Source organism: Pollachius pollachius (assembly GCF_949987615.1).
Source record: "Pollachius pollachius genome assembly, chromosome: 9".
In the NCBI taxonomy this organism is placed as follows: Eukaryota; Metazoa; Chordata; class Actinopteri; order Gadiformes; family Gadidae; genus Pollachius; species Pollachius pollachius.
Window position 1 is genome coordinate 23,280,215 of NC_136942.1, and position 19,273 is coordinate 23,299,487.

General features: G+C 45.1%; 2 protein-coding genes across 2 annotated transcripts; one reads left to right on the forward strand and one right to left on the reverse strand.

The window, feature by feature from the left end:
- Positions 1–662: 662 nt before the first annotated feature.
- On the forward strand, positions 663–15,188 carry nr1h4 (nuclear receptor subfamily 1, group H, member 4; the record flags this gene model as incomplete). Its single annotated transcript, XM_079743911.1, has 9 exons — positions 663–753; positions 2,019–2,402; positions 4,852–4,992; positions 5,891–6,039; positions 6,249–6,347; positions 10,067–10,166; positions 10,276–10,422; positions 12,627–12,740; positions 14,950–15,188. 9 exons carry the CDS (start codon positions 663–665, stop codon positions 15,186–15,188), a joined length of 1,464 nt encoding a protein of 487 aa, XP_079600037.1.
- Positions 15,189–16,675: 1,487 nt separating this feature from the next.
- c1qtnf13 (C1q and TNF related 13) lies at positions 16,676–18,813 on the reverse strand (the record flags this gene model as incomplete). Its single annotated transcript, XM_079743977.1, has 2 exons — positions 16,676–17,796; positions 18,777–18,813. 2 exons carry the CDS (start codon positions 18,811–18,813, stop codon positions 16,676–16,678), a joined length of 1,158 nt encoding a protein of 385 aa, XP_079600103.1.
- Between the last annotated feature and the right edge of the window lie 460 nt (positions 18,814–19,273).

Genomic DNA, 19,273 nt, shown 5'->3' on the forward strand with positions numbered 1-19,273 from the left:
GTCCCACCGGAGCACCAGACCCTGGCTGATGTATTGTGCACTAGTGAACATCGACGGTGCTTACAGCACACGGACCGGATATCAGGAACAGCCCAGGACTGTGTAGTGACCAGACTCCAGTGCCAGCTCCACGGTAAGGGCCACTGGCTGTGACTGCTGTGTGGGTTGACAGAGTGCCTCCCTGCCCGCTGCCGCAGGGCCCTGGGGAAATCAGAGCTAATTAAAAGGTTCAGACCGTTGACTGTTCTCAGGCCGTGATTTACCTCGACCTCTCATGGCTTTCCCTTTGTTTCTGCCGGCTTGTGGGGAATAATAAAACTTGTTAGGGGACGTGGGAGTCCAACTGTATTAATATTTGATATTCCATCACACAATAAGTTAATGTAAATATGAGGAAGGAACATATCCCAGGGCAAACGCTCATTATATATTTATACAAATGGAGCTATATCAGATTATTTATTGTTCACATTGGTGGGTAGGGTCTTAAATCCCTGCCAAGTGAACAGCGATGATTCAGAATGGTGTAAAACTATTGCTCTTCACTGGTTCTTCCTGTAACAACATTAACATGAACCCGACCCTCGTGCCAGAGTTGGACGTCTTGTGCAGCCGAGGCTCCAGCCTCCTGATTCTCCGTCTGAGCCCCATCACCACGCTGGATGAACGTGTGGGGGGGCCCAGAGATCCAGGCCGTGGGCCAGCTCCCCCACAGCGATGGATACGGACTGTCTGAGGCAACACAGTTCTACGGTGAGTTGCGTGCGATAGACCCATATCTCGATCACGACTCCGTCTGTCGCATGCTGGGACGACAGTAACTCAGGAGGTAGGGCGGGTTGGCTGGTAACCGGAAGGTCGCTGGTTCGATCCGCGGCTCCTCCTAGCGGAGTGTCGAGGTGTCCCTGGGCATGTCGCCTCACCCTGACTGCTCCTGACATGCCGGCTGTCGCCCTGCGTGGTTGACCGAGCCGTCGGTGTGAATGTGTGTTTGAATGGTTGTAAGTCGCTTTGGATAAAAGCGTCAGCAAAATCCCCTAAAAAAATGTATGTTCAGCGCAACGCCAGAGGCTGAACAACGTCCCCACCACTACCCAGATGTGTGACCCACTTCACAGGTTGCATTGTAACGCACAAGGTTGTAAAAAGAACAGTGTGACCGTGAGGTTAATGAGTAGCCATTGCAACCTTTGCTCCCCGTTGGCACTTCTCAAGCAAGTGGTAAGTCTGTCTGGCCCGGCTCTACGCTGCATCGGGAACATGAACCGAAGTGGAGGGAATGTGTTTGATTAGTGGTCCGGGCAGACCACCACAGCGGCACCCTAGGCAGCGGACAGGGGCTCCTGTTGCCACGACATCGTTAAGATGGCTATGGTCCGATCCAAGTTGTCAGCAGGTCAGTTCGACGCACGGCGCCGGTATCCGCTGATCTGACCGTTGTGGTTCCTCAGGGCCGTGGGTAGATGCAAAAGTTTGGCAATTTTGTCTTTTATGAAAGGAAAAAATAAAAAGGAAACAAGAATAGTATTGCTAAAGTACCTAAACATTTGACATTATTTGCAAACATAATGGTGTCTCCAGGGTGTTTTGATACTTTTGATATTTCAAATAGATGTCAATGTTTAGCTTCATGGTTGTGTGCCACACAAGCGGTATGGGCCGTACATCATCCAAGTTGTAAATCATTCACTTGTTTTTGCACGTCAGGGTTTGCCACTCCTTACATTGTCCATGAGATCTTTAACTTAACTAAGCCTTCATCGTAACTTCTGTCCACCTTTCAACTTGCATAGCTTATCCACGCGATATGGGCTGTTTTAGACACTGTTCTATTCCTACTGTTTCTTTAACAAATATATGTACACTGAACTTAAGTATCTTAGATTGCAATACCTCATTGAGGTTGACCTTACAGGTCAGAGAACAAGGGCCATGCGGCCATGCATCCCGGCCTCCTCAGGCGCCTCATCGCGAACCTTGAAGTTCAAACAAACGCTTTCTCTCCCCCCCCCCCTCAGACATCCTGGCGGATCAGGGGAGCAGTCCCCTGCTGCAAGACTCAGACCTCCTACCCTTCGCCGGCTACGCCAGCATGCAGTACCCCGCAGGGGGGCCGGGGGAGTCCCCCCCGGCCTACTATCCGGGCCAGCACCCCTACTACCCCCAGTACAGCGGGGAGGAGTGGTACTCCCCGGCAGGGATGTACGAGCTGAGGAAGGGCCCCCTGGAGGTCACCTTCGACCCCCACGTGGACCAGTCGGCGGCGGCCATGCCCGCCGTATGCAAAAAGAGCCGGCACCCCTCCCACACGGGCAGGGTCAAGGGTCAGGAGCTGTGTGTGGTGTGCGGGGACAAGGCCTCTGGCTACCACTACAACGCCCTCACCTGTGAGGGCTGCAAAGGTGCGCAAAGATGCAGGAGGACACATGGCTCAAATGTGTAATAGAGCCAATGAAATGCCGGGCATAACTTTGATTGGGTGATTGGACTTTAATGGGGTTGCTTTGCATGTTCAAAATCTTTAATTCACACACACTCACTTTAACAGTCCAGGTTTACAATGAACGTTAGGGCTTGTTGTGTACATTGAATGATATTTAGTCAGACCGATGGTTAGAATGGAAAGAAGAAGGAGAAGAAGAAGAAGAAGAAGAAGAAGGAGAAGAAGAAGAAGAAGAAGAAGAAGAAGAAGAAGAAGAAGGAGAAGAAGAAGAAGAAGAAGAAGAAGAAGAAGAAGAAGAAGGAGAAGAAGAAGAAGAAGAAGAAGAAGAAGAAGAAGAAGGAGAAGAAGGAGAAGAAGAAGAAGAAGAAGAAGAAGAAGAAGAAGGAGAAGAAGAAGAAGAAGAAGAAGAAGAAGGAGAAGAAGAAGAAGAAGAAGGAGAAGAAGAAGAAGAAGGAGAAGAAGGAGAAGAAGAAGAAGAAGAAGAAGAAGAAGGAGAAGAAGGAGAAGAAGGAGAAGAAGGAGAAGAAGAAAAAGAAGGAGAAGAAGAAGAAGAAGGAGAAGAAGGAGAAGAAGAAGAAGAAGAAGAAGAAGAAGAAGAAGAAGAAGAAGAAGGAGAAGAAGGAGAAGAAGGAGAAGAAGAAGAAGAAGGAGAAGAAGAAGAAGAAGGAGAAGAAGGAGAAGAAGAAGAAGAAGAAGAAGAAGAAGAAGAAGAAGATGCAGTAGATGCAGTAGATGCACTAGGTGCAGTAGATGCAGTAGATGCAGTAGATGCAGTAGATGCAGTAGATGCAGTAGATGCAGTAGATGCAGTAGATGCACTAGGTGCAGTAGATGCAGTAGATGCAGTAGATGCAGTAGATGCAGTAGATGCAGTAGATGCAGTAGATGCAGTAGGTGCAGTAGATGCAGTAGATGCAGTAGATGCACTAGGTGCAGTAGATGCACTAGGTGCAGTAGATGCAGTAGATGCAGTAGATGCAGTAGATGCAGTAGATGCAGTAGATGCAGTAGGTGCAGTAGGTGCAGTAGATGCAGTAGATGCAGTAGATGCAGTAGGTGCAGTAGATGCAGTAGATGCAGTAGATGCAGTAGATGCAGTAGATGCACTAGATGCAGTAGATGCAGTAGATGCAGTAGATGCAGTAGATGCAGTAGATGCACTAGGTGCAGTAGATGCAGTAGATGCAGTAGATGCACTAGGTGCAGTAGATGCAGTAGATGCAGTAGATGCAGTAGATGCAGTAGATGCAGTAGGTGCAGTAGATGCAGTAGATGCAGTAGATGCACTAGGTGCAGTAGATGCAGTAGATGCAGTAGATGCACTAGGTGCAGTAGATGCAGTAGATGCACTAGATGCAGTAGATGCAGTAGATGCAGTAGGTGCAGTAGATGCAGTAGATGCAGTAGATGCAGTAGATGCAGTAGGTGCAGTAGATGCAGTAGATGCAGTAGATGCACTAGGTGCAGTAGATGCAGTAGATGCAGTAGATGCAGTAGATGCAGTAGATGCAGTAGATGCACTAGGTGCAGTAGATGCAGTAGATGCAGTAGATGCAGTAGGTGCAGTAGGTGCAGTAGATGCAGTAGATACAGTAGATGCACTAGGTGCAGTAGATGCACCAGGTGCAGTAGATGCAGTAGATGCACCAGGTGCAGCAGATGCAGTGCCCTTGCCTTGGTTACAGGCCAGACAGGGCTGTTATCCTAAATGCTTTGTGTGAGTAGAGCCATCTGTCAAGTGACGATGCATTGGACTAACGGCAAGCCAACAAATTCGAACGTGGAACACGTTACAGTAGCTCCCTTTGAAGAGGAGGCCATGGATAGTGTCTCAGTCACTGTCAAACCCTTTCTAACCTCTTCTCGACATGACCCTATATGTATATATAGTGTCACTATACTATTATAAAGGTTCTTCCTTTGTGTGTAACTCCACACAGAGGCAGCGATGCAGCCACTGTTCTGCCATTTGCCTGAGAACAGGGTCGGTATAGAAGTGTCTTGTACTTGGCACGAGCCCAGCAGCTCCCAGGTTGGGTTCCCTCTCCGCTTTCAGAGTCACAATGCAGGTGGAACCCGAGCGCCGCGGCCCTAGCGCAGGCCATTGTTCTAAATGTCCCCGTCAGAATGTCTAATAACAATATTCTCGTGGTGTGCGTTATGCTCTGCAGGATCCCGGCTCTAACCACTCCTCCACGTTAACACTGGCCTGTACGGTTGAGATATACGCATACAACGCACAGGGGCTCCCATTTCCAGCTGATTAGATCAGTCAATCAAATGAACCCAATTATAAGAATTTGAAAGTGATCTGTTGGTCTTGTTTTCTATGTTGGAGTTAGTTATTGGAAATGATCCATGAAATATTCTTTCCTCATTATATTATGATTTATGTTCCCCCATGGCAGGCTTCTTCAGAAGAAGCATCACAAAGAATGCTGTTTACAAATGTAAGAGTGGAGGAGGCTGTGAGATGGACATGTACATGCGGAGGAAATGCCAGGAATGTCGACTGAGGAAATGCAAGGAGATGGGCATGTTGGCTGAGTGTGAGTATCACTGGGAGGACCTATGGGCATGTTGGCTGAGTGTGAGTATCACTGCGGGGAGGACCTATGCCTGACTGTGATCACAAGAGAGTCCCAAAGGAATCCCCAGGCCGGACGAGTCCTGATAAGACACACGCCGTATGGGTAGGGTGGGCTATAATAATTAGATGTCCTATAGTCATTGGTGAGTTTGAAGTCAGCCATGGCAAGGCTATAAAACACAAGAAAAAGCGATTGGTGCCTACTTTAATGCACTAGCATGATCATAACAACCCCACAACTTCTGAGTTGGAGTCAGGCGGTATTAGTACAAGAGGTAGGGGTGGATTGTTCCCTGAAGGTTTTGAAGGCCAGAGAACAGCTGTTGTCATGGTGGATGATGTAATAAGTGCATCCATTTTATTACACATGTTGTGCCACAGTGCTGGGTGAAGAAAGATAGTAGCCTACTTGAGCATTGGTCAATCACAGTGCACCAAGACCTGCAAGGTTGCAGACTGCATGACATATTTATCAAAGACAATTGTGACAGCTCTTAAATATAGGTCTTCCTAAAAGCTCTTGGGCGGTGTAAGACCTCTGACATTTGGACTGTGCTCCTCTACTACTGAAACTGTTGCTTGAAATTGTAGGGACATGCATAGGCCTGCAGTGTCTTCATAAAAGACTAAGAGCACACCATTACTTTGCTAGCTTAAGCATGCTCATGCAAAATGCAGAATTTAAAATGATGTATTTAAAAGATATTTCAGAATTAATTTTGATTTATTAATCATTTTCAGGCAACTTAAATTCATGACAGAGGAATTGCAGCCGTTGTTGTACATGATGATTCAACCCTTGATCTTCCACCACCCAAACATGGATCAGAAGGTTGTTAACTGGCTGCTGTTCCCAGGTCTGTTGACTGAGATCCAGTGTAAATCAAAGAGGCTGAGGAAGAACACCAAGGCCTCATCTTTGGTAGAGTGTGCTGGACAGCAGGCCCATGTGGGGCCCGACCCCAGCGAGAACAAGCAGGTCACCTCCACCACCACGCTGCACAAGGTAAGCATCACCTGTTGGATGGGGCACTGTGTAGTGTTTGATATTATGGGATAGACAGAATGCTAGAGACAATGAAACCAATATATGTGGAGATATATACTGCAACCATACTTTACTCATATAGGCCTTGAGCTTGAGATTAAATCATTCTTCTTCTTATCTACTTCAGAAATGTTGTCTCAAGCCTTTGCCTTTTGTTTTCCCACCAGAAGAAAGTTGAACTCACCAGAGAACAGCACACACTCTTGAATTTTCTAGTCGATTCATACAACAAACATCGAATTCCTCAGGATATGGCCAAGAAATTGGTACGTTACCGATAATATCCTTGTGATTTATGATTTTAGGACTGAGGGTTCAATAGGGAATGTGAGGTTGGCGTCTCACCGCGTTGAACGCTCTGGTGAACCAGCTTTAGAGGATCACGACCAACGTGAAGTACCTTCACATTCCTTATAGGCCTTCATCACAGATGTGGAGAAGTAGGGGTGACAACAGGCGTGTCTCATTACATTAATACGGGTGCTGGCCTAAAGACATAAGTCAGTAATAGCTGATGAGAGAGAGCGCAGAAAGGAACAAAAGAGAGGCCGATTTTGAAACTAAACAACCCCAAAAACGAGGCCTGTAGAACCTAATAATGTAATAAATTCCCGATTATGTATTAACCCCAATAATGTAATAAAAATATGCACTTGAGTCCATTGAAACTGTAATAAAACCTGATAATAAAGTGCATTTCCCAATAATGTAATAATCTCTGTACCAATAATGTAATAAAGCATTACATTAACGGGAGGTTGTTACATTATCAGGTTAACCTTAATTTCGCAGAACCTGATAATGTAATATTTCCCCAATATTGTAATAATTTAACAGCAGGCCAGCCATTACTTGGGTCCAAGTGGTGATACTGTGTAGGCAACTCTGGGTGAAGAGCTCTAGCGCCACCAACAGATCAAATTTGGACATGCCTTAATGTTAATAACTTTTGACCCTTTAATCAGTTCAAGTCACAAATTGTGTCTTATCTTCTCGAAACGTCGCCCAGATTATCTTCAGACCATGACACATATATGCATTCAAAAGCTTCTTGAAATTCAAAAACGTTTGGCCGTGACAACCAATCAAACTTGATGACTAAGTCACCAAACAGGAAGTAAGCCCATTTATCAGCAACCCTTCAACATATCTTAACCAAACTTGGTATATAAAGTCATGACATCATCCTGGGGACACCCAAAACATCTGGTGACCGTTAACATCTAGGTGGCGGTGCAATTATCTAAAATGTGTTTTAATTCGTATCGCTTCACGTAAGTGGATTGCAAACTTATTTTTCAATGTCTGGTGATATTGCCAGACTTCCCCAAATAGCTCCAAAACTATTTTTCACATCAGAATTAGGCTGCCATTTTGAAAGATGTCAAAATCTATAGTACATTTTTACAGGCCACATATTGTGTCCAATCTTCCTGAAACGTGGCGTATATGATCCTCAGACCAAGCTGAACAAATGTGTCAAACAGCTTTTTCCAATTCAAAACCGTTTGGCTGACAGGAAGTAAGCCCATTTCTCAGCCACCGTTTAACATATCATGACAAAACATGGTACATAGATTCATGACATCATCCTGGGGATACCAAAATAATGGTGACCTATGACCTCTGGGTGGGCGCTGTGTTTGAACTGCTTTCTCTTCACATGTGCGGATTTTAAATTATTTTCAATGTCTGGTTATACTGTCAGACCTCCCCATACAGCTTCTAAACGAGAACTCGCATCAGAATGGCAGACATTTTGAAAGTTGTCAAAATCACATCGTAAATTTTCACAGGCCACAAATTCTGTCCAATATTTTTTTATGTTAAACTTCTTGAAGGTGCTATTTGTCTCATGTAGTTCTATCTTGTTACTGTGGCTACTCTGGCCTATTGCTGCTTGGCCCCTTCATTACTACCTGAAGCTATATTACTATTATTCTCTTTAATCATCTACATTTATTCTGCCATTATAGTCTATGGCAGCTTTTAGACCAAAATTGTTAAAGGGTAAGAAAGTAGACACATTTATCTGATGAAAGTATGATTATTCTTTTCATTAAGATTCATGTCCGATCTTTGAGCATCCTGGTTTTAAACCTAAGCTCTTATTGACATTAAACCTGCTTTGAACCTAGGACAATAACCTGGTCTCAACGAGCCTTGGTGCGATCCAATATATCTGGCCCTTCTTCATTGCTTGCAGCTATTATACGTTTTTGGAAGGGAATGGATTATTTTGTTCTTTCAACATTTTCACATAATCAACAGCAATATTAGGCTACATAGTACTGGTCAAACAGTGCAGTAACACTTTTTACTTTGTACAAAGGTTGGATACATTGTATTAGGGACCCTGGATAATAAAGTGCTACCAACTGTGCTCTGAGCTTGTAAATATCACTGGCAAATGGCAGTGGACTCCAAATGCAAAGGTTTTGTATTTGTTTAGTTAATTTCAACACACAACAAAAACAACCTATATCCAGAAAAGCAACCTAATTTTAGAGCCACCATTTTAGAGCTTCTTTATGGTTGATGTCTCTATCATGAGTCAGCTATTTTGAACATGGATTTGAACTTTCTTTCAGCATCCAGGCCTCCACCACTCTTTCCTTGAAAAATAAGTAATAAGATATGAATGTTCTGAAAAAGTTTGGGATACCAAAACATATACAAAAATTCACACTCATAAACACTCCAAATTTGAAGAAATTGTGCCAATGCATTCTGGAAATATTGCACTCAAGATCATCAAGGCTGTCACAGCCAAATGGTTTTGAATTTGAAAAAACAGTTCGAAACATTTGTTCAACTTGGTCTGAAGATCAGATGATAAATTTCATGAAGATTGGACAGAATATGTGGCCCGGAGGTCACCAGAAGTTTTGGGTGTCCCCAGGATGATGTCATGAGTCTATGTACCAAGTTTGGTTAAGATTTGTTAATGGTGTGCTGATAAATGGGCTTACTTCCTGTTTGGCAACCTCACCGTAAAGTTTGATTGCCTGTCACGGCCAAGCACCATTGAATTTCAAGAAGCTGTTGAATGCATTTTTTAGTCATGGTCTGAAGATCATCTGGGCCAAGTTTCGAGAAGAATCAACAAAATTGATGACAGGAGAGGCCTTTTAAATATTTTTGATCAAATCAAAGATGGCAGAAAATCCAATACGGCGCAAAAAAGACATCATGGGATGCGTCGAACTCGGCTTGGCCCAAGGGTTCCAGATACACAAAAGTTAATAACATTGATGCATGGCCAACTTTGACCTGTTGGTGGCGCTAGGGCTCTTGACCTAGAGTTGCCTACACAGAATCACCACCTGGACCCAAGTAATGGGTGGTCTGCTGTCAAATTATTACAATATTAGGGAAATATTACATTATCAGGTTCTGCAAAATTAAGGCCAAACTGATAATGTATTAACCTCCCGTCAATGTAATGCTTTATTACATTATTGTTACAGAGATTATTACATTATTGGGAAATTCACTTTATTAAATCATCAGGAAGTTATTACATTATCAGGTTTAATTACTTTTTCAATGGACTCGAGTGCAGATTTTTATTACAATATTGGCGCTATTACACTATCGGGAATTTATTATATTATCAGGTTCTACAAGGCCTCCTTATCTGCTCCCTTCTTATGTTTCTCCGCCATGGAGAAGCTTTGCATGTCATACACCTGATATCCAAGGATAAGACAAATCTGTTGATTTGAGAAAACTTGTCTTGATTGGGCAGAAATAACTGGGAGTGGTCTAAAATCAAAATGGTCTCATGCAGAAGCAGGCTCGCAGTCAGCTCTGAACAGATGTCCTCAATGAGCATTTCACCCACTAATAGCTGATGGAGGGATATGCTATTTCTAATAAATTACACTCGAATTAATCTTAAATCTTACCTACAGCACCTTTGATGGGCTTAGACTATTTCACCCTAACTAAAGTCAATATCTTTCTGTTTTTATCTTCCTAGCTACAAGAGCAGTTCAACGCAGAGGAAAACTTTCTTCTCTTGACAGAGATGGCCACAAGTCATGTCCAGGTTCTAGTAGAGTTTACAAAGAACATTCCAGGTAATGTACATCATATTGTCACTGTTGAGCATTGCAATGTGCTGATGTTAGACGACGTCCCACACTGATGCTATCTGAGATAACGGAGCGACGAGGCGGTGTGTGACAGGCTTCCTGGGTCTGGACCACGAGGACCAGATAGCGCTGCTGAAGGGATCGGCCGTGGAGGCCATGTTCCTGCGCTCGGCCCAGGTCTTCACTAGGAAGATGCCCAGCGGACACTCAGAGCTGCTGGAGGACAGAATACGCAAGAGCGGTAGGTCCACCGTCAGGAAACAACTGGTGGTGTTGTTCTTCAGGGAAACACGTTTTACCCCTCTGACCCTGAGCCGCGGAGGACCGCCCTCCATCTGTGGCCCTATCACAGATCAGTAAAGACTCATGTCGCCCTATCACAGATCAGTAAAGACTTATGTCGTCCATCCATGGCCCTATCACAGATCAGCAAAGACTTATGTTGTTCATCCATGGCCCTATCACAGATCAGTAAAGACTCATGTCGCCCTATCACAGATCAGTAAAGACTTATGTCGTCCATCCATGGCCCTATCACAGATCAGTAAAGACTCATGTCGCCCTATCACAGATCAGTAAAGACTTATGTCGTCCATCCATGGCCCTATCACAGATCAGTAAAGACTCATGTCGCCCTATCACAGATCAGTAAAGACTTATGTCGTCCATCCATGGCCCTATCACAGATCAGTAAAGACTCATGTCGCCCTATCACAGATCAGTAAAGACTTATGTCGTCCAACCATGGCCCTATCACAGATCAGTAAAGGCTTATGTCGTCCAACCATGGCCCTATCACAGATCAGTAAAGACTCATGTCGTCCGTCCATTGCCCTATCACAGATAAATTAAGACTCATGTCATCCATCCATTGCCCTATCACAGATCAGTAAAGACTCATGTCGTCCGTCCATGGCCCTATCACAGATCAGTAAAGACTCATGTCGCCCTATCACAGATCAGTAAAGACTTATGTCGTCCATCCATTGCCCTATCACAGATCAGTAAAGGCTTATGTCGTCCATCCATGGCCCTATCACAGATCAGTAAAGACTCATGTCGTCCGTCCATGGCCCTATCACAGATCAGTAAAGACTCATGTCGTCCGTCCATGGCCCTATCACAGATCAGTAAGAGTCATGCCAAATCTCCATCCTATCACAGATGGTTAAAGACTCATATAAAATGCTGAATCCTATTCTAAAGAGGAGGAGTCACGTCCATTAGACATACAGGCTGTGTCAGTATAGAAGGTATTGAATTGCATTTTGTCATATCACATTAACATATTTTGTGTAGAAATCTTCTTGCCGTTCTTCTGACTCGTGGTCACTCTCTAGGCCAAACCACTGTTCACTCCGGCCAGCAGCGGGGCAACGAGTTGCTTCAGTTTGCGGAGAGCTTCTAACTCCAGTGAAGTGGGATATGAATAATGGATAGGTGTGTTTCTTTAGTGTGGTGCTGTAGGGAGATAGGGGCTGACCTGTTGATCGCTGGCTCGGTGTAGCTTACACATGCAGGCATACCTTCACTGGCTCCGCTTTCATTCCATTCGGGCCTGTGCATGTGCATGCACTTTGCTCGTTGATACATCAAAAAACAGTCAGAGTACAACGCACACACAAACACACACAATCACCACGTGTCGCTTTTGGCCTACGAAACTAAGTCCCTGATTAGAGACTTAATACTGCTTCAACATTATTGATAGTCAGCAGCTAAAGACATAGTAATGGGTGCTCCAACATTGTACCAATGTCGTGTGGCGCCGTGAAAGGCCAGGGCGACTCCTGAGCTGTGGAGGACGGGTCCAGTGTGCACGTCATACGCTCCCTCGTGCATTCCTATTGTGAGCGGCCCATCTGAGATATTCATGCGAAAGGCCAGACAGCGGGGCTGTGGGGAGACAACCTGTCCAAGATGCCATTGTTGTTTATCAAGACATCGAGGGTCTTTTGTCCCCACCCTTCAGCTCAGACCCTCGCTGGCATTCTGATGGCTTGATGAGTCTGAGGCCTGGGTCTGACTCTCTAGTAGGAGTGACCTATTTGAGAATAGAAAAATACACAAGACCTTTGAAGAACAATGTATTTTTTAACTTAACATTCAACTTTGTTGCATTATATGTAATTATTATGGATATATATATAAATTATTACTATAAAAATTATCATTAATAATATTGTTTTTGATAGTATTAGTATTATATAATTGAGGATCCAATTACAATAATGCAGATGCCTGTCTGATTGAAAAATGAAGTGTGTGTGTGTGTGTGTGTGTGTGTGTGTGTGTGTGTGCGTGTGTGCGTGTGTGCGTGTGCGCGTGTGCGTGTGCGTGTGCGTGTGCGTGTGTGTGTGTGTGTGTGTGTGTGCATGCCACATGTGGATTCGGACTGGGGTGAGTTGGTCTAAGACCGAACACATTATTATTTTTGTTCTTCAGGTATATCGGACGAGTTCATCACGCCGATGTTTAACTTCTACAACAGCATCGGTCAGCTGCACATGCTCCAGGAGGAACAGGCCCTCCTGACGGCCATCACCATCCTGACTCCAGGTCAGACCTTTAACGTGTTCTCCAGGCTGATTATATAAGACCATCCAGACTCCAGGTCAGACCTTTAATGTGGTCTTCAGGCTGATTATATAAGACCATCCTGACTCCAGGTCAGACCTTTAATGTGTTCTCCAGGCTGATTCATAAGACCATCCTGACTCCAGGTCAGACCTTTAATGTGTTCTCCAGGCTGATTATATAAGACCATCCTGACTCAAGGTCAGACCTTTAATGTGGTCTCCAGGCTGATTATATAAGACCATCCTGACTCCAGGTCAGACCTTTAACATGTTCTCCAGGCTGATTACATAAGACCATCCTGACTCCAGGTCAGACCTTTAACGTGTTCTCCAGGCTGATTACATAAGACCATCCTGACTCCAGGTCAGACCTTTTATGTGTTCTCCAGTCTGATTATATAAGATCATCCTTACTCCAGGTCAGACCTTTAATGTGTTCTCCAGGCTGATTATATAAGACCATCCTGACTCCAGGTCAGACCTTTAATGTGTTCTCCAGGCTGATTATATAAGACCATCCTGACTCCAGGTCAGACCTTTAATGTGTTCTCCAGGCTGATTATATAAGATCATCCTGACTCCAGGTCAGACCTTTAATGTGTTTTCCAGGCTGATTATATAAGATCATCCTGACTCCAGGTCAGACCTTTAATGTTGTCTTCAGGCTGATTATATAAGACCATCCTGACTCCAGGTCAGACCTTTAATGTGGTCTCCAGGCTGATTATATAAGACCATCCTGACTCCAGGTCAGACCTTTTATGTGTTCTCCAAGCTGATTACATAAGACCATCCTGACTCCAGGTCAGACCTTTAATGTGTTCTCCAGGCTGATTATATAAGACCATCCTGACTCCAGGTCAGACCTTTAATGTGGTCTTCAGACTGATTACATAAGACCATCCTGACTCCAGGTCAGACCTTTAATGTGGTCTCCAGGCTGATTATATAAGACCATCCTGACTCCAGGTCAGACCTTTAATGTGTTCTCCAGGCTGATTATATAAGATCATCCTGACTCCAGGTCAGACCTTTTATGTGTTCTCCAGGCTGATTATATAAGACCACCCTGACTCCAGGTCAGAGCGCACACCTCCAGGCTGATTATATAAGACCACCCTGACTACAGGTCAGACCTTTAATGTGTTCTCCAGGCTGATTATATAAGACCATCCTGACTCCAGGTCAGACCTTTAATGTGTTCTCCAGGCTGATTATATAAGACGTGGCTTCAGCACTAACAAGACACCGTGGACCCTGTTACCAGGGCGTCCTTAGCGGTAAAGTCACTTCCTGCTCCGGTCATTTTAACATGAGAACGGTTTTATTGATGTCCGTCCACTTTGGTCACTGTGTGGTTACTGGACTGATCACAGTGATTGAAGACTTACCTATCATTACCTAATCATTTTCTAATGATTTTCATGTTTACGAATGGTGTTCATGTTAACTAAGGTATTCATTTATATTACATTATTTTATAGGCTTAGGGTAAGGGTTAACCCTATCCCTATTAACCTATGAAAGAATACCTTAGTTAGCATGAACACCATTAGTAATTGCTAGGCTACATTACTAGATGATTATGTTGACATCAAAAGTATTTGTGGTTCAGAAACGTTGAGTTAAACGTCTCAGTGGTTTGCTTAACCGTTCAAATAGCTCAGTTTCCTTCTGGCGCCGGGGTTGGTTACCTTCCCTAGTTTAGTGTGCTGCCGGGCCCTTGTACCCGGGTTGGTTATCTCCACTAGTGTGCTGCCGGGCCCTTGTACCTGGGTTGGTTATCTCCACTAGTGTGCTGCCGGGCCCTTGTACCTGGGTTGGTTATCTCCACTAGTGTGCTGCCGGGCCCTTGCACCTGGGTTGGTTATCTCCACTAGCGTGCTGCCGGGCCCTTGTACCCGGGTTGGTTATCTCCACTAGTGTGCTGCCGGGCCCTTGCACCTGGGTTGGTTATCTCCACTAGTGTGCTGCCGGGCCCTTGCACCTGGGTTGGTTATCTCCACTAGCGTGCTGCTGGGCCCTTGTACCCGGGTTGGTTATCTCCACTAGTGTGGAGTGATGTAATTCTTACTAGTGTAGTTGGTTCACTAGTTTTGTGCGCTGCCGGGGCCTTGTACAGATCAGACCCTTCATAAGCTGTAGGAGCCCCGGGTCTCTGTCTAAGGGTCTCTACCGTCCTCCATCAGAGCGGCCCTACGTCAAGGACCAGCAGGCCGTGGAGCGGCTCCAGGACCCCATGCTGGACGTGCTGAGGAGGATCTGCGCCCTCCACCATCCCCACCAGCCACAGCACTTCGCCCGCCTGCTGGGCCGGCTGACAGAGCTGCGGACGCTCAACCACCACCACGCAGAGATGCTGACGTCATGGCGGACCAGCGACCACAAGTTTACTCCGCTGCTGTGTGAGATCTGGGACGTACAGTGACAGAGGACGGCCAGGGGAGCAATGTGTGGTTGAGGAATATGATAGGAATATCACCAAACTTAGAGTGGACGGTACCTCTCTCTGTTTCAACCAATCCGTGGTTGGTTATTCAGTGATGGACGCTCTCTCTCACTCTCTCTCTCTCTCGCTCTCTCTCTCTCTCTCTCTCTCTTTCTCTCTCTCTCTCTCTCTCTCTCTCTCTCTTTCTCTCCCCGCCATTAAGAAGTGTTTCATTCATGTATCTGTGGTGGATCAACGATTCCTCTGAGAGATCACATGGATTTCACTCACTCGCCAATCAGGACAGAGCGGCCCTGATTGATTCAGTAGTGAGCCAGGAGCGCTCAGAATTCATCATCTTCGCATACAGTGGCAGTAAAGTTGACCAGAACTGATATTCTATTACAGCATTTCACTCACTATATCATTCGGATCCACGGCATTTCTAACAAATGACACTCAAATTATAGCACTTCAATATTACTTACAGCACATTTAATCCAACATTTGGATCCAAACAGGCTATATGATGTACAGTATGTGGATGCGTGTTGAAATAGGCTTGGCCTTCTTGTTTGCCTCTGAAGATATATTATAAAAATATATATATATATATATATCTATTTCTGTCTTATAACACCTTGGTTTGGTTCAAACTTATTTTAATGGCTTTAGATTTGCCATTAGCTATATTTTGATTTGGCATGTCATATGTAAAAACACAGAGAGTGGCTTTGCTTTATTTACATTTAAAAAACGGTATCAAATGAGAACTGAATATGTTGTTCTGGGAGATTAGTTTAATTCACAGCTCTTACACCAACTAATACAAACATCCTCTTCTCCTCGTCCGTCACCTCCATGTCTCCATTCCACAGTATGACAGAGAAGAACTTAGATCATTGGTTATTGGATTTAATTATCTTCCACAGTCTCACCTGTCAAGATGTCAACTATTATATATTTTGCTTTTCACTTCAAGAACTATTTAATGTAACGTTTTTTTTTAATGTTTTTTATGTGATTTAATGCATCAGAGTCGACAACAGGTATTTTATTCAAGGTAAACTAAAATTTCAAATACAAAAGAAAAGGCTACATAATGTAGGCAAATCTTTATGTTACTGAAATAAATTCTAAAGGACACAGGATGCTATATCAGTGATATTGACTCAGAGACTTTTTGTTAAGTGCACGCTAATAGGTTGGTATTTTTTCACTATCAAAAGCTGTACAAATGTAAAATACAAACAAAAATAACGTAACTATTTTCAAGCCAAAATCCAATCGTCTTTATCATAGAAAACTATACATCAGGGAAAGAGATTAGAACAATTTGCCCTACAGCGCCACCTTGTGGTTGGTGAGACGGCATAGAAGTAGAAACATTTACAGTACATCTCCAGTTTTAATAGTAAGTGTAAGCACGTGTGGCATATCTTTTATTTGTATTTATTTTGCCGACAATCCTCCGTTCTGCAATAGACTCAGTTCTTCCGTGCCATTCCCTTGTCAGAAGCGAGGGTGTGGGCCCGGTCTGGCCCCCCCGCCGGGGTGTCGGGGTACACCAGGAAGCCAGAGAAGGTGGTGTACCGCCCCTGGTTGCTGTAGACGGCGTAGCGGTCGTCCTGCTGGCTGTACAGCCACACACTGTCTCCCTGGCGCAGGGCCAGCAGAAGGCTCTGGCTCTGCATCTCCCGGCGCTTGGACGTGTCCTCGTCGAACACCATGGCCTGCACCTCGCCCCGGCCCGTCATCAGCTTGACCGACACCGCCCTGCGGGGGTGCTTCCCCACCGTGAACGCAAAATAGTAGGCCCCCGGGTATCCGCAGGTGAAGACCCCCGACGTCTTGTTGAAGTGGTGCCCGATGTTCACGTACTCCACGTCGAAGCTCAGGGGCTTCTTCTCCGCCTCCACCTTTCCGCCGGTGGAGCTCTGGCCCAGGGAGGTGAAGGTCCGGGCCACGGAGAAGGCGGACCTCGGCTCCGGCTCCGGGGCCCGGCCATGGTGCAGGCTGGACCCCGGGTCGGCTCCCTGAGGGGGGCACTCCGGGTGGGACAGCCACGGCTGGCCCAGCTGGTTGTTGTTGTTGTAGTGGCTGACCGCCGTCACGTCGGGGTAGACCAGGTAGCCGGAGAAGGTGATGTAAGGCCCCATGTTGCTGTAGAGCGCATACTGAGCTCCCTGCTGCAGCAGAAGCCATACGGTGTCCATGGCCTTCAGGGTGATCATCAGGCTCTGGCTCTGGACCTTTCTTCCTTTCTTGCGGTAGTCATCGTACGCTATGGCCTGCACCTCCTCCCCGTTCTTCACCAGTATGACGGACAGCATCTTCTTGGGGAACTTTCCGACCGAGTAGGAGAAGTAATAGGCCCCGGGCACCCTGCAGCGGAAGTGGCCTGTGGCGGGGTCGAAGTCGCCCCCCGTGTTGACCAGAAGCTTGTTGAAGGTCACCGCTTTCTGGCTGCCCCCGACCACACTGTTGCTCCTGGTGGCAGAGAAGGCCGACTGGAGACCGCTGGCACCCGGGGGCACATGGAGAGAGGAGACTGACCCCAGGCAGAGGAGCATACTGAGGAGCCCGGCCAGGTGCCAGGACGCAGCCCCTGGAAGGGCCAAAGACAACTCACTCGTTAGCCATGGGGTTGTTATGAAGATTGATATGAAGATGATTACATATGCATGGACCAAAATAAACAGAGATATGAGGTTCAACAAAAGAGTGCACAACCAGGATTGATTTTGCGATGTGTTTTACTCCTCCGTCTTTCTCTTGTATGAATAGTGACTCCATAATAACTCCTTACCAATGAAACGATGTCAAAGGCCAAAGTTAACCACTACATGGCCGAGTCTGAGAAAGTGTGCCTGAGTGTTGTAGAACTTAAAGCTAGCGGCTGGTGGAAGCAACAGCCCTCTTAATTCAGCTGATATAGGCTGTTCTCTGTGTGCACTGAGAGGCTGTGCTGGATTACACGCTGGTTCATCTGTTCCTGTGTGTGGGAGGACAATGGGACCTACTGGGCAGCGGTGGGGGGGGGGGTGAGGGGAGGCCAATACAGTACAAAATGTAAACTTTTAAACGTGTAATACTTTTTATTATATCTACTTAGTTTGTGTGTGTATCTGTGTGCTTATGGGTGTCTTTGCATAAATATATGTGTCTTTATGTAAATATCAATAAATAATAACTCTGATCGTATCCTCACGTTGGATTCCTACATAATACATAAGCTGCTTTGTTTGAATATTAAGAGCGATGGAAAGTGCCAGCAAGACCATGATATGGTGGTTACGCAGTTTTAAACATCTTAAAATGTTAATCGATAATGGACATTTTTTGACCTGTCAAGGAAGCGAACATGAGCTGTGATTTAATGCTTAAAAAGATTTAATAATAAAGGGAATGGCTGTTAGTTAGAAATTTTGCATATAGGTTTACACAACGTTTCGCCATATAAAAGAATGTTAACAAAAAGGAAAAGGTTTTTAAACAAGACTTTTTCTATATAGTTAAGCAAACAATTCTATCAATTTGTAATGTAATTCTTACAGATTAAACTTTTACTCCCTGTCTGAAACCTACCTGTTCGGTTGGTTTGGTGCAGAGAATGCTTGTCCATAGTTGAACCCGCTGTAGCCTACTTTAATAAAGCTCCAGCTAGGTTGGTGCACTGCTGAGGTACTCAGCCTAAATAACCATGAGATATGGCCTCTGCTTTTACTGATATGTCAGGAGGAGGAGTCCCAGAATCCTACGGCTCACATTCTGCAAACTGAACCGAGTACACATCTGTGCTACCACATTGCCCCCCCCCCCCCCCCCCCCCCCACACACACACACACACACACATTTTTATAACAATATTGGACTGTCATAAGGCAGCATAGCTAATGCAACAATTATAATTAAATAATAAATATTAATAAACAAATGCTACCGAATACTAACGAGTGTTTATTAATTAAGCAGGCATGATTACAATGGGAATAGTTAAACACTCAAACAGTGCTCTATAGTATGAACTATAGAGCATACTGTCCATGCTCTATAGTTCATGGACAGTATATAGTATATACTGT